The sequence below is a fragment of the Babylonia areolata genome, chromosome 1 (genome assembly GCF_041734735.1).
Source record: "Babylonia areolata isolate BAREFJ2019XMU chromosome 1, ASM4173473v1, whole genome shotgun sequence".
Classification (NCBI taxonomy): domain Eukaryota; kingdom Metazoa; phylum Mollusca; class Gastropoda; order Neogastropoda; family Buccinidae; genus Babylonia; species Babylonia areolata.
In genome coordinates, this window is record NC_134876.1 from 38,096,584 (window position 1) to 38,110,060 (window position 13,477).

Genomic DNA, 13,477 nt, shown 5'->3' on the forward strand with positions numbered 1-13,477 from the left:
ATGGATGGATGCATGCATGCATGTATGTGTGTATGTATGTAGGTATGTATGTGTGTGAATGTATTTAGAAATATACATTTATGATAAGCCATGGAGAGAAGGGGTATGCAGGATTTGGACAGGAGAGTAGGGGTCCAGAGGGCAGGTGTTTGAGAGGCAGAAAAGGGGAGATGACATCTGTCAAAATAGCATGAGTTGTCAACTTTAGTTTATCATAGTGCAAACACAACTAGTGGACCAAAAGTTCCTTATTGTACAGAAAAAAGTAATCAGGAAAGAAAGCAAATAAAAGAACATGTGTAATAAAAGGATGATTATACTTTTCTTTTTAAATCAAATAAAACATGAGCAGTTTGCTTTCTCTCCAAAATATACTGTTAAAAATGCCAGAAAAGAACAACATTCCTCTGTTCATGCTAACATTCCTCTGAGTCCAACATTCAGAGTGATAACAGTTAAAGTCGGTCACTATTTCTTTATGTGATTCACCTGGCTGGACATATCTTGACAGGCCAGTCTGACATTCACAGGTCAGCCAATACTCATCCAATAATGTTATCAGCAATCGTCCCTCTTCAATATTTCTGTGGTCTCCTCACACATTATCTCTTTGGCATATGTCAGGTAGGAAGGAGGGGAGTATGATATAAGGAGGGTACATGGGGTCAGACAGAGGTGAAGATTTATCAAACACAGAGACCAAAAAGAATTCCCCCTCTCTCTATTTGAAAAAAACAACATTAAATTCTTTCCTTGACCAGTCCTGAAGGAAGTAGCAGATGCATGACTATTTATTTTATTTTCCCAGTGAAAATCTAGTTCTGGAAACTTCATGATTGCTGAAAATATCATACTTAAAATCAAAATAGATCCTTTGTAGTTTTATTATTGGTGATGCTACCATCATTATAATTTCACAAACAGCTAAAGACACATAAACTGCTTTTTCCTCTGCCTTTTTAATTGATAAACAAACAGCTTTTTACTCCTTTTCTCAGTTGTTTTAAAACTACATTATTATTTTGAAATATGTAATTTCCAACAGTTTCCAAAACTTTTTAGGGTTATGCATGCATACTCTCTCTCTCTCTCTCTCTCTCTCTCACACACACACACACAGGCACACACACACACACACACACACACACACACACACACACACACAGGCCCACACACACACACACACACACACTTGCCACACACCTGTCATCAGAAATATTCTGGAGAAACTTGCGCGCCAGATGTCGCATGAAGGTGATGTTTCGCCCCACCTGAAGAATGGAATGCTGCTCCTCTGTTTCAGCAAAGTCAAAAGGGTACACATATTCTGGTCCCACGTGCTTCTTGCCAATGATACCTTTATTGGAAACATTATCAAAATAAGTTTTTAAAAATGCAAATATTATTTCACTTTTAGCAGCTCAGCTTTGCACATCTCTACATTTCTGACCCTGACAAATTTCTAATTTTCCCCTCAAACCCACATACACATAAGTTTACAAACCCTTATTTCACAGGCAGATGTGGGCACATACCATTACATACAAAATGGTCTGCCACATTTGTTGAAAAGAAACTGCATTTTTTTATGAAAGGGAAGAATTTACTGATCATGCTGTGTATATCATTTTCTGTCTTGTAGATCAAGTTTTATTTCTAACTGAAAAAGTATATTCTGAGATCAATGAGCAAGGAACTGGTAATATCATCCCCAATAACAGGCTAGAATTTCTCTATCCGTTTTACCTCTGGCACATTTTGATTTGATATCAAACTATGACAAAAAGTATTCCCTGCACGAAAATTGTTGTTTGACAAGCATGATAATCAGTTCTGTTTAATGTCCTTATCTGTGCTGACAAGACACCATTTCAGCTTTGACTGGGTACAGAAAGGCCTTTTTTGGAAGTATTTATATAGCGCTGTCGGCTGAATCTTGTGCAGACAAATCAAAGTGCTTCACACCAGTCATTCACACGCATGCATAATTCCAAACTTCAGAAACTGAAGACAAAGGAAAGGCAGGGGAGGGAAGCTATCTTGGAAGGGGGTGAGTTTTAAGGCCAGATTGAAAGAGCTGAGTGAGGAGACCTGACAAAGCGAAAAAGGAAGTTCATTCCAAACATAAGGTCCAGAGACAGAAAGAATGGCGGCCGACAGTGAAGTGTTTGAATCTGGGAATGCACAAACAGAATGGATCTGAAGCCGATCGTAGAGAGTGAGATGGTGTGTAGAGGTGAAGGCAGCCACAGATATAGGGTGGGGCAGATTTGTAAATACACTTATAGTTATAACATAGAGTGCTGATCTTGTATTTTATTCTTTGTGAGACAGGGAGCCAATGGAGATGATGCAAAAGAGGAGTGATGTGCTCAGATCTTTTCTTTCTGAGGACAAGTCAGGCAGCAGAGTTTTGCATGCACTGAAGGGACATAATGGATGAAAGCAGGCAAACCAGACAATAGAGAGTTACAGTAGTCAAGGTGAGAGAGAATGAGAGAAACAACAAGTCTAGATGTTGTGTCGGTGGACTGATATTTCCGAATGTAACCAATGCGCCGCAATTGACAATAACTGGACTGACAGGTCTGACTGATAATTTTTTGCATGGACAGTGTGTTGTCAAGCACAATGCTGAGGTTCCTGAATGAGCCGGAATGAGGGATGGATGTACTGCCAAGTTTGATTGTGTCAGAAGAAAGATTCTCTTTCAGAAGATTGTCTTTCAGAAGAAAGTTTTTGTTTAGTTCCAATGATGATTGCTTTGGTTTTGTCTGCGTTCAATTGTAATTTATTTAGTGTCATCCAGTTTTGAATTTCCAGGAAGCAGTCAGGTGTTTTTTGCAAGAGTGAGGACAAATTTTCAGGTGTATCACTTTTCTGAAGTTGAGTGTTATCAGCATAAGAATGATGACTCACACTGTGGCGGTTGATAATTTCAGTGAGAGGGGCAGTGTACAGTGTGAAGAGCGCAGGACCTAAAACAAATCCATGTGGGACTCCATGTTTGACTTAAATGGGTTCAGACTGACAATTATCAACTATGACAGACTGGAATCAGTCAGTTATATATGATCTAAACCAGCTGAGAGCAGTGTTTTGATACCAAATGTAAAATGAGTACGGGAAAGGTTTGAATGGTCTATCATGTCAAAGGCAGCTGACAAATTGAGAATACATGTAGTGAGAAGAGAAGCAGGCTAGCAGTAGACTGTTCAGGATGTGGAGGAGAGTGGTTTCAGTTCTGTGATTAGCATGGTAGGCAGACTGAAAAGGGTGGAGGAGATTGTTGAAACAAAGGTGGTTGCTGAGCTGCTTCAGGACAGCTCTTTCAAGAAGTTTGGACAGGAAAGGAAGGTTAGAATTTGGTCGATATTTTTTTCAAAATATTTGAGTCAAGGTTGGGTTTCTTCAGAAGAGGCCGTGCAATTGCAGTTTTGAAAGTGGATAGAAATGTTCCAGTGAGAAGGGATGAGTTGACAATATTGGTGATTGTGGGGAGAAGCTGTGAGACACACTGGGAAAAGACAGAGGCTGGTATAGGATCGAGCTCACAGGATTTTACTGTCATTTCTTTCATGATTTCATGGACGTCTGTTTCAGTCAAGGGATTGAAGGAATGGAGAGGGGTGCTGTTGAACTGAGGATCAAGATGAGCAGGTTGGAAAGGCGTTTGATCCAAGCTGGTACGAATACTCTGGACTTTATTGAAAAAGAAAGAGGAGAAGACATTGGGGAGTTCAGATAAAATGTAGGCAGAAGGAAGAGGAGCCTTTTTTGCAGTACCAAGAAGATTTGACATGATGAAATAAACAGATTTAGTGGATGTGGCATCGGCTTGAGAAGAAAAGAAGTTTTTCTTTGCTGATGAGATCATATATTTGACTTTGTTTACTTGTTTTCAGAAAATTTGATTGTGGACTTTCAGTTCTGTTGATTGCCATCGCCATTCCAAATGTTGACGCCTGCGTTTTGCAATTCGAATGTCATGTGTGCCATGGGGTGGAAGGCCTATCAGGCAGCATGCTGGTGGTGAGGGTGCATGTTCATCAAGCAGTTGAGAGAGGACAGTGTTGTGGTGTATAGAGACGTCAGTAAAAGAAGAAAATTTGGAAAGGCTTTCAGCAGCTTGAAAAGAAAAAGTTTTGATATTGACAGATTTCAGGTTGCGACAAGTAACAGATTTTTTGGCTTTGGTAGGTTTTGAAGTATTAAGCGAGAAAATAACAGCTGAATGGTCAGAAGAAAGTTTGTCAGTTACAAACACTGATCAAATTATGGCATCAGAGTCACATGTGATGAGCTGGTCCAAGGCATGGCCAGATCTGTGTGTTGGTTCTGTGACAAGCTGAGAGAGAGAATGATTGGACAGAGAGAGTCATAGGCGTTGAAAATCTCCTTTCACCCACCCCTGTTCTTTTTCCATTATCTTCTTTTTCTACCAATTTCCATTAAGCCTGTCCCACCTCCCCCCCGCACCCCCCCACCTCCACTTAGCCCCCCATCTCTGATGCATGTATGTGTTTTCATTGTCTTGTCCTTTGTTTCCTTTGCTCATTTCACTTTAGTCATTCTTTACGATGAGGGCTGGATATATAAAGTCTCTCTCTGTCTTTCGGTTTAACACAGTCAGACTACAGGGTATTTATTTTTTTGCGTATTCTCTTGCTTGTTTTCTTTCCTTTTTGTACTGGTAACTGCTTACCTGTTCTTACGTTGTTTTGTGACAAGATGAGAGGCAAACTGCGCACGCCATCAAAGGAATTGAAGTGATGCACCCCCTGGTGCAGTCCATACATGCCATTTTGGTGTTGGGGCAGACCTGACAGGACAGCAGACCTGCACAGTGCACAGTCATCCAGGCTAAAAGTTTGTCAGTTGTCAACACTTTCCACCTTGGCCCCATAACTATATATCCAGATCAAATACCCTCGTCTCTTAATTAGTTGTCAACTTTCACTCACAGAGTTGAGTTTTAACAACCTGTTTGTTTTAATTTTTGCACTGCCTGTTAAGTTTTCCTCCAATTGTATGTGAAAAAACTTTCACTCTATGATCACCCTATGTCTGCACTTTAACAGCCCTTGTCACAAGAAAGTATTTGACCCTGAACAGAAATTCAGCATATAATCTGTTATGACAACTTCTCATACCTGCATGTTCATTTATCAAAAATTCATGTAATGTTTTTTATAAATGTGACTGACACATAATATATATATATATATGTGTGTGTGTGTGTGTGTGTGTGTGTGTGTGTGTGTGTAAAATTCTGGTTTTTACTTTCAATGTTCTGCTTGTGCTAAGTTTTTGAGAAACAAATCCTTTACAAACAAATAAACAAAAAAAGAAAAGAAAAAAAGAGGTTCCTGCTGAGTTGTAGAGAGTTTCTCTTTGCTTGAGTGTTTTTCTCCGGTCAGTAGTCTGGAGCAGGTAGCAAGCCCGAAGAGCATTATACAATGTGAAACAGCTGGCAGTAGCTGAGCATACCAACCTCCCTTTTGGAGGAACAATAGGAACAAAATGAATATGAATGTCAGCTTCTTAAAACCACCAACCCAAGCACAAATCAGTTAAAAGTTAAGCTAAGACTGTTTTTTGATGTGTCTTCCATTTCTTTATGAAAGAGAGAGTGAGAAAGAGATGTATACCTGCTAGGAGAGCAGCTGCTGACTGATGTAAAAGCCCTCTCAAAAATCAGACTGCGCTGGGCCAGTCGATTAAGGCGAGGGGTTTGGCACACACTGTTGTTGTATACTTGCGATTCAAACCCTGCATCATCACCTAGGGGAAAAAATGACTGCCTCTGAGCAGAAAATTAAAAAACAAACAAACAAACACACAAAAAAACCCAGACAACATCATTATCATTGAATTACAAGAACGCTGGCTTCCATCAGTAAAGAACATCTGAGTGGCAATACTTGTCAGCATTAAGGAATGCTGCAACAACATTGAACACAAAATCTCAGGGGAAAATATGAAGATTTGGCCACAAAAACCAACTCCTCTTGTTGAAAAATCAGAGAAGTCATTGGATCATAGATCAAGAGGAACCCATCCAAAAACAGAAGTGCTGAGCACATTCTTCCCATCATCCACGAATCAAGCAACACTCACATAAAATGACTCAAGACCGGCTTCTTTTTTAGTTTTTCTGTGTGGGACTGTGAGCAACAAGCATACTTATTCTGCTTCAAGAACACCTGTAGGAAAAAACAGCCCCTGAAATGATTTTTCAAATCTTCTGAACATGTACACAATAAAAGAATACCTGAATCATTTGTGAATTATGACAGAGATTATCAGAATATGTCCTGAAACATGCAATGACAGAACTATCAGTGACAGATGTATTGATTTAAGAAATCAACTTAACACAAAATAAAAGAAACACACTCAATACAAGGCATGTATTCACTTAACAATCTGTGAAATATAATCATAAGCCGAGAACTTTATTCAACATGATGCAGCATATATTCACCTGACTTGAATTACATCTTATTCTTAAAGTGTAGTAAGTTTGTTTAAATTTAATGTATCAAGTAGAATATTTCACATAATAAAGCATGTTTATATAAGGACAGGATCAGCAAGCTGTTATTAGCCAACAATTAGTAGTCAACGAGTCAGCAACAAATACAGCAACAAATTCTTTCTTTTGTTTTCTTTCTTTTTTTTTCTCTTTTTTTTTAAGAAGAAGAAATAAATAAAAAGTGTTCATTCATAACTATGTAACTTGTTCTATGTGGCATTATGTAGAATTGAGTTGAAGGGATATAGGGGGGTATTAGGTTGTTGGCGAAGAACTAGAGGTAGAAGGGCTTAAATGACTAATGCCAGTAAGAACATTTGGAGGCCAGTCAAACTGAGTTTTCTATTGTATCATTACAATATTTCAATGTTCAAAAGAGAAGTAGAATCAAATCAAATCAAAGTAAGTGCAGTGGGCCATGAATGGACAGACTGGATATACATATATGTATGTGATATGATACAAGTTACTGAGCTATGGTCAGCCTGAATAGCCAGTCAGGCGTTTATGCACTACAAGTAAACTGCAAAGATAGTGCTGTGACTGATTTGCGGAAAATTTTGTCTGTCTGAAGCTGAGAATTAATTTACACATTCTATGCTTCTTTATGATTGTTCCCAAACAGATCACCATACGATACCTGAACTGATCAGCAGACTATTGGTCGCAAATGAAAGAGCTGAACACAACTTTTCCATTGACTATATGAACTACTAGTGCTAGTTATCCAAGTGTAATTTGTAAGTAATCAAGCCTGTGAAATGGGTTCAAGGCATGCAAATACTAATTTCATAAAATCAGTTTATGGTAGGCAAACCATAAATATCTAGATTTATGGAAGGTTGCATGACAATTGTAACCATGTATTACTTGTAGCCTATTGAACCAATGAAAAAGACAATAAAATATATGTGCTGCAACAAACACAACAGTTTTTTTTTTATTTGCCCGTCAGCTTTGTCGGATCTGTTTGCGTGGCGTTAGCTTTGTGATGATGATGAAAATCCACTTTACATCATTAAAATACCTGATCCATTTCAATCCAAACACTGCAATCAAAAATAAATAATAGAACTCCGTAATCTGTGTGATAACCTTGGCATTATACATTTAGCTGGTGAAGGACATTAGATTAAATTCAAAATCCTATCTACAGTCTGAAATTTTGAAAGATGAGTCTGCCTTTGCCTCACTCTCAGATGAAGGTCAGTGGTGTGGTGGCTCTGATTGTGCACATGTATAATTATCAACTACAGTGTGTCCATAGCAAGTGAGCGAGCTTGGCTACATCTATACTACATATATACTCCATTCATTCAAGCAAAAGATTTCTAAAATGCATTATGACAGAAGTGAAAATCTATTGCAAGTCTGAAGGTGCAGAGAAGAGCCACAAACTGACAAAGCTTGTACATGAATGTAGATAAATGACTTATAATGATTGATTAATTTATTCAAAATGATTTTCACTAAAGGGTGAAAGGATAAGTGGTGATCTCAATGAGACATAAAAGTTTTCAACAGTCATGTTGATGTGTCTTGGGATCTTTTCTTCTCTGTACCTCAGTAGAGTTCCTAAAGAAATACTGATAGAAATTTTTTTGAACATCAAAAAAATAATGTAAGAAAGTTTTGCTTCAGTAATAGAGTTATTAATGTACAGAATGAACTGCCACCTCATCTTCTTCTTCTTTGTTCATGGGCTGCAACTCCCACGTTCACCCGTATGTACGAGTGGGCTTTTATGTGTATTACCGTTTTTACCACGCCATGTAGGCAGCCATACTCCATTTTCTGGGGGTGTGCATGCTTGGTATGTTCTTGTTTCCATAACCCATCAAACTCTGACATGGATTACAGGATCTTTAACAAGTGCATTTGATCTTCTGCTTGCATATACACATGAAGGGGGTTCAGGCACAAGCAGGTCTGCACATATGTTGACCTGGGAGGTCAGAAAAATCTCCACACTTTAACCACCAGGCACTGTTACTAAGATTTGAACTCGGACCCTCAGATTGAAAGTCCAATGCTTTAACCATTCAGCTATTGTGCCCATCTGCCACCTCATCTAAAACATGCACCATCTACAAACTCATTCAAAAATCAACTGGATGATTCTTTTAAATTCTCAATAATGTTCATAAAATTGGACAATAAATAAACTGGAAAATGAAGTATTGAACTTTGACCAACATTTCTACCAAAATATGTTATCAAACAAAGGGACTTCAAAGCTTCAATTCCTGTGTTGTCCCTATCCCAATGCTACTACTACATGTGTATGTCTGCATCTGTGTACATATGTATTTATCTTAAAGTTAATGTGTTATCTCTTGTACACACACATATATATATATATATATATATATATATATATATATATATATTTGTGTGGATTGAAAGAGTGCATTAACACACACACACACACACACATATATATATATATATATATATTGTATGAGTGCATGAGAACACACATTTTGTGATTTCTTAATCATTTATGTGGAATAAAAAACATAAATTACTGTTCTTGGTTGGTTTGTTTTTAGTGTTTAAAAAATCTATAAATTACTTGAAATGTGTGTGTGTGTGTGTGTGTGTGTGTGTGTGTGTGTGTTGTCCGTATATGAGGCGCACTGGAATGTTGACGCATTGTGCATATCTTAATTTTGGGCGTGTGTGATCGATACCTGAAATCGACAAACTGCATGTGTGTATTTACCTAGGAATGCGTACAGGTGTGTGTGGTTGCTAAAATATTATGTTTCTGCCTACCCAAGAGAACCAACACATTTCGTCTTCCTCTCTTGATTTTCCGCTCCGCGTTGTGAACGTGACAGGCAGCATTTCGTAATCCAGTGAATGAGAGAAACGCAAAGACCTGTGTCAACAAAAGGACATTCATATTCAATGCGTTGCTGGAGTTTGTGTAAACGTGGCGTCTTAAACTAGATGCTCGACTCCGAAAGGAACGAACAGTTTACTTCACGATCCATTTCCGCCTTCACGTCTGCCATACATCAAGGGAGATAAGAAGTGAACGATTGTTCGGTTTGAAACAAGACAATCAACATGGTCATTGTCGGATACGACTATCATTCACCGGCAATATTCACATTTCCTCTCCTGTGTTCTTTCCTTTCAGTTTCGTCCCGCAAGTCGGAAAAAGGGGTAAATTGGAGTAATATCCAAATTTAGCGTCCTGGAGCTGGGGTCAGTCCGATACTCACCCGTGTCGACACTCAATGGCAGACCTGCAACACCCCCAACAAAATCAAGCACTAGTTGCTCAGATTGTGGAAGGTATCAGAAGAATAGGTTTTAATGGGAAAAACGAAAATGCACATCGTGGTGCCAAAGAAAGTCCAAAACCAACAAAAGGTGTTTCCACTCAGACAGAAGAAAATGAAAAGGTACCATCACTGAAGTCTTCATTTAAGTCGTTATTTGGCAGAAAGCCCACACCAAGACCAGCAGAAACATCTAAAAGCAAACAGGACTCAGGTACACCACCTTCCTGCAAAGACAAAGCTGAGCACATTTCATCAACACCGAGTGACAGCTCCGCCCCTTACTGGCGACACACGGATTTCAACGAGAAGTCAGTTCTCATGACTGCCAGTGACCCATCAACTCCTTTTGCGGCTACCAGCAAGGACAGAAACACACCACTTGCCTCTAACGACAAGCTTACAGCTACAACCCCAGTTGTCGAAACCAGTGATTCCAATTGTTACAAAACAAATTATCAAACACAGAAAACAGCCAAACACAAAATTCAAAATAAAAGTCTAGTACACCACGCCAAATATCCTGAACACAACAGAAAATCAAATGAGATAAAGAACAACGCTGGAAGAGAAGATGCGAGTTGTGACAAGAGTGAAACTGTTTCAAGTAGTGACTCTGAAAGTGAGGCAATAAACAGTGAGAAGGAAGATGATTTTTTGCACGAAGAGAAAGAACAAGACCACCACCAGCTCCCACGAATCATCATATACCATGATTCCGTCCTCAGGGACGTTGATGCCATCAGACTCGGGCGATCATACGGCTTGAAAATACAGAAGAAGAAAGCGTATAACGCTAGTTACCACACACTAGACATCATCAGTGAAACAACGTCACCTGATGCTGTACTACTGCACACTGGTATCAATGATCTGAAGAAGAAAAGCGCAGAAACAGTGACAGCCGAACTCGTAACAACCGTCTCCAAACTGCAGGACAACTACCCGGATTCTAAGATCATAATCAGCAAAGTGACAGAAACAAAATCAGAAGAACTCACACACAAAGCCAATTTGCTGAACGCCTTAATTTACACCAGGCTGCATGACAACGCCGGCAAACATCTCGTTCCTCGGTCATGAAAACGTAAGGACAGATCTGCATCTACAAGATGATATCCATCCCAACAGAAAAGGAGCAAGCTTGCTGGCGGCGAACATTGGCCGGTACTTTGACCACATGTTCTGGGAAAGGCCAAAAAAGAAACTTCGTCAAAACTATTGGAAAAGACGAACAGAAAACAATCCAGAGAGCCGCAAGGAATACCAACCAAGCCGACGCAGATTTATTGTAAGACAAGATCCAAGACGCTACGTGACGGAGATGCACCAAGACGCAACAACAACGACTACACGGTGGGCTACAGAGGTACCAATAGACGGGACAACATACCACATTTCAACACGCAAGGCAACTACAATCACAGCAGAAGGCCCTATAGAGGTACGAGGACACACCGCCCCGTCCAGCCGTACGACCACGCAGCACAACACCACTTCAGTTATCAACGGCGATACGACTTCATCCCCTACAACAGAGACACAACGACATACAGTGGCTACAAACAGGGACAACGGTTCAGAGACAGCTGGTTCAACAGTACGGAACAGAACAACTACCATTTTGATTATTGATCATAACAATGTTTGACTGGCAAGGAGATTTAGGCAATGACGATTGCTCATCAAAAAGTTCCTTAAAGACAACAAAAAACAAAAACATTCACATATATTTCTTCTCTTTTTTTTTGTTGGTGTTATAACCACTCGTTAGTGTTAATTTTTCTTTTCTTTTGTATATATATATTTTTTAATCTAAATGTTATGTGAAAAAAAGTCATTGAACATACTTTCATGGAACCTCAAAGGGTACAAAGAGACAATAGATGGACTTACCACAAATAAATTAGCACATGATTGGGTAATAAAACACTTCAGTAAATATGATATTATCTTTTTACAAGAAACCCATCTAGATAAAGACACTGCAAGTAACATCTTCATTCCAAATTTTGCACCTGGAATTCATTATGTACGTCAAAAACGTAAAAAAGCAGTAAGTTCGTCAGGGGGGATATCAATTTACATTAAAGAAGATTTAAGAAAGAACATCAAAATACTGCCAAGCAGTAACAGCGACATTGTGTGGATAAAGATACCAAGCACCAATGGCAACGACGACACTTTTGTGGGATGTGTCTACATCCCTCCAGAAACATCCTCTTTTGGAAAAGATAATGCCACGGACATCTGGGATAAGTTAGAAGAAAACGTCGAAGAAATCAACGAAAGGGGAAACATCATACTTTGTGGAGATTTCAATGCACGAACAGCTGTGATACCAGATTTCATTCAAATGGAACATGAAAACAACAGATGTAACTTACCTTATAATGATCATTGTGATTTGATATATAACAGAAATTCAATGGATGGCTATGTACAAAAAGCTGGTAGAAGACTGGCGTCCATATGCACTGACAATAATTTGTGTATCCTCAATGGAAGAACACTGGGTGATTTAGATGGACACTTTACATGCTATAGTCCAAATGGCTGTACTGTTGTTGATTATTTTATTTGTTCTACCACCTTGAAAAAAGACATCTTACATATGAAAGTTCATCCCCTTAAATCTTTTTCAGATCACTGTCCGATGGAATTAAGTTTTTTCGTAACTGGATTTTCGATAAAATCAGAAAGGAATTCAGTATCAGTTAAAACGTCACGAAAAGAAACATTTAAAGCTGAAGACGTCACACACCGATACTTATGGGATGCCTTCTCAGACGAGAAATATTTAAGAGCTTTCAACATGCCATGGATAAAAACCCAACTTGTTCAAATAGAACAAAGATTAGATACGTATATTGAAAATGATACCGGGATTTCTAAACTAGCACTAAACAATACTATTAATGATTTTACACAAATGATGAAATTTGCGGCTAATGTAAGTCTTAGGAAGAAAACAAACGTTCGTAAGCGCAAAAGAAAAAACATTAAAAAATTGTTTGATTGTGAATGTTATGAACACAGGAAAGATCTTAGATCGATACTGAATGCCATAAACAGGCATCCATATAATAAATCCCTATGCAAAAAATATTTTTCCAAACGTAAGATCTATAACAGACTGTTAAGACGAAAGAAAAGAATGTACACAAACGATCTTGCGAATAAAATCAGCGACGTCCTTTATAAAGATCCAAACACTGCTTGGAAAACATTAAAAAGTTTACAAACTGCAGGCGAGAATGCCACACGCAAATATCAGTTGAATACATCCATATGGATTTCACATCTGGAAAAGCTCATTGGCAAAGAGGTGAATGTAGAAGAAAAACAAAGACAAAAAATCAGAAACGAACTTAAAAACAGTCTAACAGATGAGAGTCTGCTTTCAAATATCAACTTAACAATATCAAACAGAGAAATCAAGAAAGCGTGCAAGCATCAAAAAAATAATAAATCACCAGGATTGGACGGCATTACAAACGAAATGGTCAAAACAAGTCTTCCAATAACTATCAATATCATTCAAAAAATGTTTAACATTATTTTCACTCAAGGTATATATCCAGAATGTTGGAAAAATGGTTTAAACATTCCATTGTATAAAAATGGGAACCCGGGAGATCCAAAT

The 13,477-nt window shown here is 38.5% G+C and overlaps 1 protein-coding gene across 3 annotated transcripts in view; it reads right to left on the reverse strand.

Annotated features, from left to right (window-relative positions):
• Positions 1 to 10,810, reverse strand: part of LOC143282642 (N-sulfoglucosamine sulfohydrolase-like) — a 30,189-nt gene extending 19,379 nt beyond the window's left edge. For 2 of the 3 annotated variants that reach the window (XM_076588310.1, XM_076588295.1), the window contains exons 1-5: positions 9,526 to 9,573; positions 9,317 to 9,422; positions 5,652 to 5,784; positions 4,706 to 4,839; positions 1,204 to 1,357 (exon numbers count right to left, since the gene is read on the reverse strand). In XM_076588310.1, the coding sequence (XP_076444425.1) occupies positions 1,204 to 1,357; positions 4,706 to 4,839; positions 5,652 to 5,784; positions 9,317 to 9,422; positions 9,526 to 9,558 (560 nt within the window). In that variant the 5' untranslated portion in view covers positions 9,559 to 9,573. Of the gene's footprint in view, positions 1 to 1,203; positions 1,358 to 4,705; positions 4,840 to 5,651; positions 5,785 to 9,316; positions 9,423 to 9,525; positions 9,574 to 9,958 lie in introns of those variants that run through there. The other variant, XM_076588304.1, reaches the window with a different exon arrangement.
• Positions 10,811 to 13,477: the final 2,667 nt, after the last annotated feature.